This window comes from Austrofundulus limnaeus, unplaced genomic scaffold (assembly GCF_001266775.1).
Source record: "Austrofundulus limnaeus strain Quisiro unplaced genomic scaffold, Austrofundulus_limnaeus-1.0 Scaffold52, whole genome shotgun sequence".
Classification (NCBI taxonomy): Eukaryota; Metazoa; Chordata; class Actinopteri; order Cyprinodontiformes; family Rivulidae; genus Austrofundulus; species Austrofundulus limnaeus.
Genome location: NW_013952454.1, coordinates 1,205,370 through 1,218,399, shown reverse-complemented (window position 1 = coordinate 1,218,399; position 13,030 = coordinate 1,205,370). Strand labels below are relative to the sequence as shown.

The window sequence follows — 13,030 nt, the reverse complement described above, 5'->3', positions numbered from 1 at the left end:
CAATCAGTCACCTTTATTTAACCAGGAAGAAAACCCGTTGAGATCAGCATCTCTTTTACAAGGATGACCTGGTCAAGAGGTCCGCACAACACGTCACAGTGTATCAGAGTTTAAATTTACATTGTGGTTTAAGTACAACAATTCAAAACTCAAATTGTTTAAAACAGATTTAGACATTTAGTCATTTAAAATGTACAGACCAAACTAATTACCAATTACGGCATCATGATTTAAATTTTTTACAGTTGATTAGCGCGACATTAATTAAGCAAACACGTTGATTACTAATTCAAACAAGAAAAAAAACTCAACAAATGAGAAGTCTGATGAGAAATCAGCACTAACAATTATAGTGTACAAGTAGAGACAAGAAAACATCTGCATGGACCAAACTTCTTTTTAATGTTATCAGTGAAGATCGACAAGAAGGGTCTAAGCGAGATAAGTGTTGACAATTTTAGATCCGTCTGTACGTTGTTCCAGGCTGAGGGGGCAGCGAAGCTGAACGCTTTTTTCCCTAGTTCAGTTCTGACAGGAGGAACTGACAGGAGGACTCGATCGTTGGAGCGCAGGGAATATTAACTGTGTGACATTTGTATTAAGGTGGTAAGATATAACGGGACTAGGTTCAGGAGGGTCTAATAGACGAAGGAAATCCAGTGAGTGAATCTGCGAGCTGYGAGAGATGACCAGCCTGATTTGACGTACAGCTCACAGTGATGAGCGAGGTAGTTGGACTAAGACCTGCTGATTACTCCTCATACACAACTGAAAACTGAAGGAGACAGAGTCTTCTCTTCTGTGGCTCCAAGACTCTGGAACTCCCTTCCTCTGACTCTCAGATCAGCAGACACAGTGACCTTCTTTTAAGGCCAGCTAAAAACTTCTCTTCTTAAATCTAATTTTGTTTACATTTGCTTTGTGTATTTTTTGTTCCATCTGAAGCACTTTGTGATCTATATATAAAAAAGTTTTACTTACTACTACTACTACTACAACACTTTCATCAATATGATGCCTCCTCTTCGTTTCAGGTTGTAACAGAAATAAGTCAAACATGGACGTCGATGGAGCTTTCATATGAAGAACATTACCAGACGTCTTTGCCACTGCTTAGATGCAATGAAGAGCTTCTTGAAACACTTGAGGATCATCAGGTAGGTGATCTGATTTACCACCTAAACTTTGCTTCTGGTCTCACGGAGAAGAATGCACATTGGTTGTAAAAAATAATTTGTTCTCAAGATTATTTGTCTGGTTGAAGGACAGATAGTTAAATGTTAAGATGAGAATGCAGGAAGGTGGTCCTGCTTGATTGTCTAATAGCACAGTTGAGAGTAAAGAGGTCCTTACTGAGTGCTTGGATTTATAGCTGCTGGGAAACTCGGGGCATTGTTGCTCTGTGTTGCTCTTTGAACACGCACACCAGATRTGTGGGAGGGTTACAGCCTGCAATTAGAAGTCCTGCCACTTTAGTGGCTCCATCTTTGTTAAAACGGTTGGGTTGCCATGCTGATGAGGTGGAATGTGTCTTGAGATAAAAACTGATATATGTCGTGATGTCACATCAGTATATCACGCACTCCTGGCTTGTGGTCGGGTGGCAGTGTGGTGTGCTTGAGTTTTACAGCAAACTAAGTCTTTTAGTTTATCAGCTGTAATTGCTCTGCCTTTTTTTGTCTTCAAGATTCAACTYCAGAGTGTCTTTCAGAGCAAGCATGTATATCACTTCCTGCTGCAAGCAGTGGAACTACAAAAGCAGCTGACTGTGGCAGACTCTGTGCTGATTGTTTGGATGGAGGTCCAAAGATCGTGGGCCTACCTTGAAAGCATCTTCAAAGGCTTTGACGACATTCACCAACAACTTCCTGCAGACACACAAAGATTCAAAGCAGTAGATGCTGAATTCCAAGTGTGTAAACACATAACAGTTTTGTAATTATGCAAAATACACTGTTTTTACCATTTTTATGCTTATTTTATTTTATTATTTTAATTTTTTCAGGAGTTAATGTTAAAGTGTGCTAAGACTAAAAATGTCATTGAGGCCACAAACAAACCACACCTGCTTGGGAAGTTGGAGGACTTGCAAAAAAGGTTCATGTTTACTTTAAACAACAAAATAATAATGAAAAAATAAGTGGGCTAATGATTGTCCCTGTATTTCTTTCCTGACAGACTGGCCTTATGTGAAAAAGCTCTTGCTGAATATCTGGAAACCAAGAGAATCGCTTTTCCCCGATTTTACTTTATATCATCCTCAGACTTGTTGGACATTCTCTCTAAATGGAGTCGTCCACAGGAGGTAATGTGGAGAATTTCATGATTGTTTTACTGAGCATTATTACCAGTGTTGTTTTAGTTAACGATGACGAAATATTTTCGTTGACGCCCCCTTTTTTCATGATGATAACGAGACGGTAACGAAATAAACATAGCTCTTTAATGACTAAGACGTGACGAAACGTGTGTGAGTTTTCGTTGAGGAGACGAGACTGGACGAAAATGTTAGTCGATGGTCTGTCAATCATTAAGATTGCAGAGTGGAGGGAGGGACAGCAGCGCTGTTGCACACATGCACACACACAGCAGCACAGAACATTTCCTCCTCTCATTCGGTAAAGAAGGAAGACAAACAGCCTGTTCCGCTTCGCAAAAAAAAAGCCCGTCCATCACCTGTAGCTTAACCAGAGAGTAACGTCTCCACCATTAGTAAAAGCTGTCGCAGGTCCATTCTGAGCTCAGAAGCTGTTTGTTTACGTTCATGACGAAAGTAAAACTCTTTTTTTTTTTTCCTTTGGCCAGAGGGAGTTAGCAACTGCACGTCAGTGCTTCTGTTTTGAATAAAAGCCTGGTGCATGTAAACACTCGTTTGCACAAGTTTAATAGTCTACTAAGTTTAGGACTGCATGATGTCTGTTTTTATAAATACGATGCATCTTCATCGTCCTGGCTGACAAATTTGAGTTGAACATGTGTGTTTCTCTTTATTGCTTATAATATTGGACATGTATATTTTGTATGTTCATTGCACTTTAGCAAATTCTGATAAATAAAGCCAYAAAGTGAGAATGTTTTTGTTTTGGGCATTTGTAGAGTAACACAAATTCACAAATGTTAACACAAATTTCTCGAATTAGTTTGTAAAGACTAATATGTTGTCTTTTTAAGACTAAAACTAAACAATTTTTTAAGCTTTCATCGACTAAAACTGGACTAAAACCATTAAATATAGAAATGACTAAAACTGACTGAAACTAAGAATTGTTTTTGTTCAAAAGACTAAAGACTAAAGTTAAAATGGCAGTCAAAAACAACACTGATTATTACTATTGTTGTGCCTAATAGATCTTCCATCACAGACAGTTTGTAATGATTGTTCTTTCTTAGGTAACTGTCCATCTGTCAAAACTTTTTGACAACTTGTCAGACCTAGAGTTTGCCAAAAGTGAGCAGTTGCATAAYCGCACACGTGCTGTAGGAATGTACAGCAAGGAGAAAGAATATGTCCCGTTTCAGAATGAATGTTTCTGTCATGGGCCGGTAAGATCATTTTCACAAGAATGTAAGCTGTCACGCTTCAAAAAATGACCAAGTCAGTGGTAAAAATCCTTGTTTTCAGGTGGAGACGTGGCTTGCTTCCCTTGAGGAGTCCATGAAGGAATCTGTCCGAGGTCACTTGTTTGAAGCTGTGTCTGTGTATGAGGACAGACCCAGAGAGCAGTGGATCCTTGAATTCCCAGCTCAAGTGGCTCTCACTGGATCACAAATCTGGTGGAGTAATGATATGGAGCTTGTGTTTCAAAAACTGGAGGAAGGATTTGAGTCAGCACTGAAAGACTACAACAAGAAACAGGTATGAGTTGTTGGTAATATTTAATTGTTTTTAATTAAACAAGCCTTTGTAAAGTACTAAAAGAAAACTCATTGTTTGTCACAAACACTTGCTTTTCAGTGATTAGGCATTTTCCCTGAATTTGTTGTAGTTTATTAGTTGTACCTAATAATTAAAAATTTAARGACACTTTTGTATAATTCAAACATAACAAAAAGGCTTCTAACTCAAAGGATGATCCAGTGTTGTGTCCGAATAAAAATAGACAACGTTAAAATAATCATTTTAATTTATATTTCAATTTTTTTAATAGCTGAGTGACATTTGCATTTTATGTATGTCATGGCTAAAGCTAACCATACCCTGTCTCAGTAAGCATGTAGAAAACACATKTCCCACAATGTTTTCTTTTTTTTAAGAAGTTACCAGCTTTTGCAATTTGTTTGGATTATTTTTTACCAGAGGAAACATTTGTCAAATACTTAAAAAACAAAACAAAACCGTTATTTGTCGCAGGTGGGAACATGTTCAAAGGTAAATGTTTATACTAATTTCTAATTCATATGGAGAGTCTGTTTCCCATTATTATTCCCACATTTTCCATAATGACATCTTAATCACTTGAGAGTCGATGACCTAAGCTGAGCTTGTGRAACCTCATTTTGGTTTATGCTCACAGTTGTATCATCACACTTGTCAGTTTCATCAGCACTACAAAAGGTTAACATGTCCTTGGTTGCTGTTTGAATAATCTGTGTCTTCCTCCAACTCACCACCCTACATTGATTGAAACTGCTGTCATAGAGCACCAGAGACAAATGATATCTAGAAATGTTTGAGTCAAAAGAACACAGGACTACTTTTCATTGTCTTTGAACTATATAGGTCCATGTTCTTGTGCTGCTAGTGGATTAAAATTTTAACGCTTTTAACACTGTAAGAGTGACACACAAAGTCTTGACCTAGTTAATGTAATATACTCCTGAAAATTAGCATAAATACAATGTTACATTGTTGCAATATTAATTATTGCATAAATTTGTATTTTATTGTTAATTTTTCTGTTTTATTTTGCCTAAAGATTACTCAACTCAACTCACTGGTTGGCATGCTGCTGGGAGAGTTGAGCCCAGGCGACAGACAGAAGATTATGACTGTCTGCACCGTTGATGTCCACGCTAGAGAYGTTGTTGCCAGTCTCATTGCTCAAAAGGTTCAGTCAAAAATAGATTTTATATAACCATGTTAAACTTCTTCATTTGAAATGATTGTTTAATGTCTGTTGCGCTTTCATAGGTTTCCACCTCWCAGTCATTCCAGTGGCTCTCCCAGCTGCGGCACAGCTGGAACGAGCAGCTTCACCACTGCTTTGTCAACATCTGTGATGCTCAGTTTCRTTACTCGTACGAGTATGTTGGAAACACGCCGCGCCTGGTCATCACCCCCCTCACTGATCGGTAACAGCTGCTTATCACACTGCAAAAGCTGTCCATTTTACCAAGTTTTAAAACCTTATATCAGCCAAAAAGTCTTTTTGATCTTGTTTTGAGACTGATTTACTAAACAAGAACTGACTGTGTAAGAATAATAATCTTGTTTTCAGAATGTGTAAGATTATTTGTCTTGTTAGTCTGAAAATTTGACTCAAATTAAGTCAAAATTTTCTGCCAATGGAGTAAGAAAATTTTACTTGGTAAGATTCTTGAAATAAGAAAAAAGTTAGTCAAATCAAGTATTTCATGAATCTTACCAAGTAAAATTTTCTTACTCCATTGGCAGAACTTTTTGACTTAATTTGAGTCAAATTTTCAGACTAACAAGACAAATAATCTTACACATTCTGAAAACAAGATTATTATTCTTACACAATCATTTCTTGTTTAGTAAATCAGTCTCAAAATGAGATCAAAAAGACTTTTTTTGTCTGGATATAAGATTTTAAAACTTGGTTAGGTGGACAGTTTTTGCAGTGTAGTTGTCAATCTGAATTAAATTATCAAGTTTACAGCATAWATGAATACAAGACTGCTCACTCCTGTTTCTGTTTGTTTGCTGTTTGTTAGATGCTACATCACCTTGACTCAGTCACTCCACCTGACCATGAGCGGAGCMCCATCAGGCCCAGCTGGAACTGGGAAAACTGAGACCACAAAAGATCTCGGCAAGGCCATGGGTGTCATGGTGTACATTTTCAACTGTTCTGAACAGATGGACTACAAGGTTAGATTTTTATTTATATATTTGTCTTTATTATTTGGTTGCTAAACTTTTTTAACAAACCAAAAAACCCTCTGTTTATATTAAGTCGATTGGAAAYATCTACAAGGGTCTGGCTCAGACTGGAGCGTGGGGCTGCTTTGATGAATTCAATCGTATCCCTGTGGATGTTCTCTCAGTTGTTGCAGTTCAGGTGAAAACCATTCAGGATGCAATTCGGTCGAAAAAGACAAAGTGGGTAGTTGAAGCTAATATGAAAAATAGTTCACTAATGGTTCATCCTAGAACTGTGTGTTCACAAATTGAGTTTGTTTGTCGCCTCACAGGTTCCTCTTTCTCAATCAAGAGATTGTCTTAAAACCATCAGTTGGRATTTTCATCACTATGAACCCCGGCTATGCAGGTAGAGCAGAGCTACCTGAAAACCTCAAGGCTCTTTTTAGGTAGGAATGACTCAGTAGCATTCTTTTTTTTAATCATTTTTTTTAAATAACGAAACTCATTCAGTGCATTTGGTGTTCTGTTTTAGGCCTTGTGCCATGGTGGTGCCGGACACAGAGCTTATTTGTGAGATAATGCTGGTGGCAGAGGGCTTTTGTGGTGCTAAGATGTTAGCCAAGAAGTTTACTACTTTATACAACCTCTGCAATGAATTGCTCTCAAAGCAGGTTGGTGAAACAGCCCTTTGTATTTCCATTATATTTTAAAATGAATTAAAGCTTCAGTTACATCTGAGCAACACTGCAAAACAAAAACCAATAATGAAAAATGATGTGGTTAGACTCAAAGACTTTTTTTCTTGTAGGATCACTACGATTGGGGTTTACGTGCTGTAAAGTCTGTGCTGGTTCTGGCTGGTGCTCTGAGAAGAAGAAACAAAACTAAACCAGAGGATCAGGTGATTTATGAGAACATGTAACCTTCTRGGTGAGAGTTTCTCCTTCGTAAGTTTGTGTGTTCATTCCAGGTGTTGATGCGTGCACTGAGGGACTTCAACATGCCTAAAATTGCGACTGAGGACATCACTGTCTTCTTGGGACTGCTTGGAGACCTGTTCCCAGGCCTGGAGGTGGAGAGAGAAAGAGACTGTGATTTTGAGAAGGCCGTCAAAGAAACCACGCTCAAGCTTGGACTGCAGCCTGAGGAAACCTTTATCCTCAAGGTTTGACATAAAGTGGAGAAAACAAACCTGCCTCAAAATGAATCAAACCTGTGTAAACATTGTTATTTTTGTTAGGTTGTACAGCTGGAGGAGCTCATGGCCGTGCGTCACTCCGTGTTTGTTGTTGGAGGTGCAGGGGCTGGGAAAAGCCAGGTTGGATTTCTGTGCAAACAGTTGTGCAAATAACATTTAGTGACGGATGCTAAACGTGGCTTGCTTATATCTTCAACAGATCTTGAGAGTGCTTCATAAAACACATGCAGACTTGAAGAGGAGGCCAGTCTGGAATGATCTCAATCCAAAGGCCATAGACAGAGACGAACTGTTTGGTTTTATTCATCCTGCAACTCGGGAGTGGAAAGATGGTAAACAGAACTGGTTTAAAAAAAACTCCAAAACTACACATTAGGGCAACTGTTAGCAGACAGAATTCAAACCATTTCTCACTGAATTTAAAAGCATAAACACATTCAAATGTCAGTTTTGTACACAACCTCAACACATTGCAACATCACCTAAAACCTCTGTTAGAATCATGTATGTATCCATAGAACAGATATACACAGCTAGAGTTCATTGGAAGGAGAAGGTGATTTGAGCTTAACAGAGTATTTTTGTAAACCCCAAGTTTCTGCATATATGTTTCTTCTATGTGATCCATCACATTAAACGGAGGACTATGTCAAATTTAGTCAAAATTACCTTTTTAAGCTGCATTTTGATACATGGATCACACATATTAGATAGGGGGCAACAATACAGAAAATTCACGATTCGGTTCGGTTCGATACTTTAGTCTCACGGTTCGATATTTTTTCGATGCAAATAACAGAAATTTCCATGCCCTTTTTAACTTGTAATGTATTGAAATTATTTATGAACATTTGTTTAACCTCAAAAGTACCGTTTTTAAATTAAATTTAAACAAATTTTCTCAGTGGATCTGCACTCAAAAATACAGCCTAGATAGAGTAGTTGAACACAGATCCCCTGATCCTTCAACACAGAGCATCTTCAGAAGACAAGTTCATAAAATAAATTTAAAAAATCTGTATTGTTCGATGTAAGTGTGTATTGAACCTAAGGCACTGTAATGAACGGTTCAATATGGGTACATGTACTGTTGCGCCCCTAATAATCAGTTTTAAAATTCCCTTTTANTTGCTGAAACAGCAAGTTTATCAGTGGATCTGCACTCAAAAATACAGCCTAGATAGAGTAGTTGAACACAGATCCCCTGATCCTTCAACACAGAGCATCTTCAGAAGGCAAGTTCATAAAATAAATTTAAAAAATCTGTATTGTTCGATGTAAGTGTGTATTGAACCAAAAGCACTGTATTGAATGGTTCGATACGGGTACATGTATTGTTGCACCCCTAATATTAGAGCTCAAAAATGTACTGAACAGAACAAAAGAGTAAGAAAATGGGAAATACTATTGTCTGTGACTCTTAATGTGTGTTTAAATTGTTTTTTAAAGAACAAGTTGTCTTATATTATGACAAATGAAAGTATTTCTACTCTTAGTGGAATCTCTGTTCCATACATCCTTCAATTTCTGTGCAAGGTTTGCTTTCTTCGCTGATGCGAGAGCAGGCAAACATCTCCCACCCTGGGCCTAAGTGGATTGTGTTGGATGGAGACATTGATCCGATGTGGATTGAATCGCTCAACACAGTGATGGATGATAACAAGGTGCCTCCCTTCTGTTCACTCATACACTACACAGAGCAACTAAGGTGGTATGTGCAGAAAAAAATGTTACTTGTTTCCCCTCCTTGAAGTGTAAGTACTAGGGGGTTCTTTTTGAGAGCAATGAATCATTTCAGCCTGAAGCAAGTTTTTTTTTCTAAACTGATGGGATTTGAAGGCGTTTTTTTACTCATCGTTTAATGCCTCAAATGTCAGAATATCTGGAGACAAAATGCTTTTTAATCCCTTTTAGGTTCTGACTCTTGCCAGTAATGAGCGCATACCACTTACCCCATCCATGAGACTGGTTTTTGAAATCAGTCACCTAAGGATGGCTACTCCTGCCACGGTATCTAGAGCTGGAATACTTTGCGTTAACCAGCAGGACCTGGGCTGGAACCCGTGAGTTACATGGAAACCTATTTCAAACTCTACTTTATATTTTTTATGATTTCAAACATCGGAAGAGGCCGATTTTTGTGTTGTCTTATGTGTCTTGGATTGTTGTTTAGGATTGTTGCCAGTTGGATTGACCAACGAGAACGTCAGACAGAAAGGGCTCATCTGATAATACTGTTTGAAAAATATGTTCCACGTTGTTTGGAATGCATGAAAAACACATTCAAAACAATTACGCCAATCCCTGAGAACTCYATGGTGCAGGTATTTGACACACAAACATTTTCAATTAGTTTTACTATCAGAAAATTTCAAGACAACAACCATCTTCTCATGCAGACACTCTGCACGTTGCTGGACTGCCTTCTAACACCAGAGAACATTCCAGCTGAGTCCCCACGTGAGATCTATGAGACATATTTCACCTTTGCTTGCATCTGGGCTTTCGGTGGAGCACTCTGTCAGGATCAGGTATTCATATTTAATTAGAAAAACACAACAGATTTAGATTTTTATCTAGTCATTAATGACCTGTTTTTTATATCCCAGTATATTCATAATAATGTATTCTTTAATTGTGCAATTTATTTTTCAGAAGTCAAACACCTTGCATGCAGAGTTTAGTGAAATTAAATAGTTGAGTTTTTTGTTTGAGCTTTGTTAATAAACAAAACAAAAATGAGTGTAATGAATTGTTCCGATTGGAAGCCCGTATGAAACGCGGAAAACTGATTAAGTTCTCAGTTAAATGTTTATTTATTTTTGTAAAGACATCATTTCACTCTGAGCATGTGTGTGGCTCCAGATATCTAAACAAAAACACACAATGGCAGCCGATCACATGAACACATGGGCACACCCCGGTTATGATGTCACAGTAAACAAGGAAGGACCCTAAAAGGCCCTGTGAYACGCCTATCCTTCAAATACAAAAAGTCAAAAAAAACATCTTTACACTTAAGAAAATTGCCATAGTACACACAACTTAACCCATTTCGTCACATAACTGGCATACTTTCTTTTGAATTTGGCTCAGCCAAAGTGAAACAGGAAGTGACATCAAAGGGGAACTCAATAATAAAATAAACTTGCTGGTCTTTGTTTATTAAAACAAAATTATTTAATCTTTAACTCTTCTTCGTCTCTCTTTGATAGCGACTCAAAATAATCTAAAGAAACATCAGATTCTTCTCAACAGTCTGTGTTGTTAGCTTTTGTAACAACGCTCTGTTTACATGCTGACATTCCCCTTTGACATCACTTCCTGTTTCTTCACATGCAAATATCTTAACAACCGTTCATCTCAGCRACATGAAATTTGTTTTGCTACAGGTTATCAATGATATCTTTCCAAAAATGCATTCATGTTTATTACAAATCTCTGATGTTGCAGACACTTTAAAACAGMTCTACATGTTTTTACCCTGCTGTTTATTCTCTAACTGTTTAAAGTATTTGACTGCAATTGTTCACAAAGTATGATATAAGACTATCTAAAATTCAGTTAATCTAGCTCAAAATATTAAACATGAGTCTTACTATACTTATCTGTTATTTGTGTGATCTGTACTGAAAACTCATACAACACGTAATATGAAAGTTTTTCAACTAGTTAAGCTGAGACCCTGCTCTGTATCACGGTTTATCCAAATATAGGGGGATTAATGACACAGCCCATCCTCACATGACTTATAGTTTAGACTATAAGGGATCATTTAATCTTAACCTCTTAACTTGTTTGTTTTGTCTGTGTCCAGATGCAAATGTAGAAATCGATCCATTCTTTTGTCTTTTTGGTTATTTGTTTAGTTACACGATTATCGAGTTGAGTTTAGTCAGTGGTGGACCAAAGAAATGAAGACTGTGAAGCTTCCAGCACAAGGGACAGTGTTTGACTACYACCTTGACCATCAAAGCAGACGCTTTCTGCCCTGGGCTGATTCTGTGCCACAGTTTGAAATGGAAACTTCCACACCATTACAGGTAGGAACTTGCAAAGTATAACAAAAAAAAAAGTTTGCGAGGAAATGTTCACTAGGAAAGTAAAGCAAACTTTTTCAAAGGTGTTTACTAATAATCACAATCACAAAAAGCAAAATAACCAAAAATGAACAATACAAGGATATTAAAAATGTTTGAATGCTTCAGTGAACATAATAAGAGAGGGTAAAGTCACATCATGAGGATATGGCAGGGGTGCCGGAATGGATGATAGGCTTACCACTGTGTCTGATTACCATCTACCAGAGTGTGTACCAGTGTGTGGGGGTGAAGGCATGAGCAACAAGACTTGAGCTATCACCCACGCTCTTTTGTCTTTCTTTATGCTCCTGCGTACAGCTGTGAATGCTCCAAAGGCTCTTGCTGAGCCATAATTAGTGGGGTTTTGTTCTGAGCAAATGATGCTATTATGACAGAATAGTTGTGGTGTTCTGAGGAAATCCAAGAAATTATAAATCACATACAATTCACTGAACACATGTCTGTCAATAAATCACACTCAAAGAAAGCCATAATAACCATGTATGTTTCTGTTCTGTGTCTTCCCGCTGTTTGTGTGATTGCAGGCTGTTCTGGTGCACACAGTGGAAACTGTGCGTCTTTGGTACTTCATGGACTTGTTGCTGGAGAGGAGACAGCCGGTGATGCTTGTGGGAAATACTGGAGTGGGAAAGACTGCACTTGTCAAGAACAAGTTGGACTCTCTGCCAGATAGTTACACAACCTCAAAAGTACCCTTTAACTACTACACTACCTCCCTCATGTTGCAAGGTGATTGGGCTTTTTTTTTTTTTTTGTTATTCTATAGTGCACTGTAGCACATCAAGACAACCGTAGCACCATCTGCTGGCTATGATTAGATTCAAAGAATAAGAAACTTTACCCTAATGCTTTCAGTAATTTACTTTAATTAGACAAACCTAAATTTTCAGTGCTCGTTTTCATATTGTATTTATATATTACAAGCCTTGTATGCTTTTGTTGAGCTTCTTTTTTGTGTTTGCAGATATTCTCGAGCAATCGCTAGAGAAAAGAGCAGGCAGGAGCTACTTTCCTCCAGGCAACAAGAGGCTGGTCTACTTCATAGATGACATGAACATACCAGCTGTTGACAGCTATGGAACAGTACAACCTCATGCACTTATACGCCAACATTTGGATTATAGACACTGGTGAGAAGGCTCATCAGCACAAACCAATAAATTAATATGTGCATCATACGTTCCCCCTCTAATCTCACCACTGTAGAGGTTTCAACAAAACGTCTCTAAATTACAAAAAACTGACCTTTTACAGAATCATATGGATAGATCCTGGCGGATTGCACTGTTAACTGTAAAAAAATCAATAATCAATGGATAAATTACAAATCATGCCAATAATAGCTTTGAGTGCTTGTTTGTTTTCTTACCAAAATCCTAACTTTTCTGTTTGGTGTAGGTACTGCAGACAAAAACTGGCTTTAAAAGAAATACAAAACACTCAGTATGTTGCCTGTATGAACCCAGCTGCTGGGAGCTTTATCATAAACCCCAGGTTACAGGTATGTTTATCAATAAAACTGCTCCATTTAAAACAAATCTTCCCAAAAGGGTCATTAATGTATTAATTTAGCACAAAAAGTAAAGACATTTATGTTTGGTAGATTATTTCTTTGTTGTAACGATGCTTCTTGGCAATGAATCTTTTAGGAGTCACCTGAATGGCAGCACGGGGGGGGGG

The 13,030-nt window shown here is 37.8% G+C and overlaps 1 protein-coding gene across 1 annotated transcript in view; it reads left to right on the top strand.

The window, feature by feature from the left end:
- Positions 1 to 13,030, top strand: part of si:dkey-233k19.3 (dynein heavy chain 11, axonemal) — a gene marked incomplete at its 5' end in the record, with an annotated part of 47,261 nt that overhangs the window by 8,455 nt on the left and 25,776 nt on the right. Inside the window, 24 exon segments of the mRNA XM_014008736.1 lie at positions 1,035 to 1,157; positions 1,688 to 1,912; positions 2,006 to 2,097; positions 2,179 to 2,305; positions 3,391 to 3,543; positions 3,623 to 3,856; positions 4,917 to 5,048; positions 5,132 to 5,292; positions 5,899 to 6,055; positions 6,141 to 6,286; positions 6,379 to 6,495; positions 6,582 to 6,720; positions 6,858 to 6,950; positions 7,020 to 7,214; positions 7,290 to 7,367; positions 7,447 to 7,579; positions 8,784 to 8,911; positions 9,162 to 9,310; positions 9,421 to 9,571; positions 9,647 to 9,778; positions 11,117 to 11,290; positions 11,875 to 12,079; positions 12,315 to 12,480; positions 12,749 to 12,851. Coding sequence (XP_013864190.1) covers positions 1,035 to 1,157; positions 1,688 to 1,912; positions 2,006 to 2,097; positions 2,179 to 2,305; positions 3,391 to 3,543; positions 3,623 to 3,856; positions 4,917 to 5,048; positions 5,132 to 5,292; positions 5,899 to 6,055; positions 6,141 to 6,286; positions 6,379 to 6,495; positions 6,582 to 6,720; positions 6,858 to 6,950; positions 7,020 to 7,214; positions 7,290 to 7,367; positions 7,447 to 7,579; positions 8,784 to 8,911; positions 9,162 to 9,310; positions 9,421 to 9,571; positions 9,647 to 9,778; positions 11,117 to 11,290; positions 11,875 to 12,079; positions 12,315 to 12,480; positions 12,749 to 12,851 — 3,513 coding nt within the window.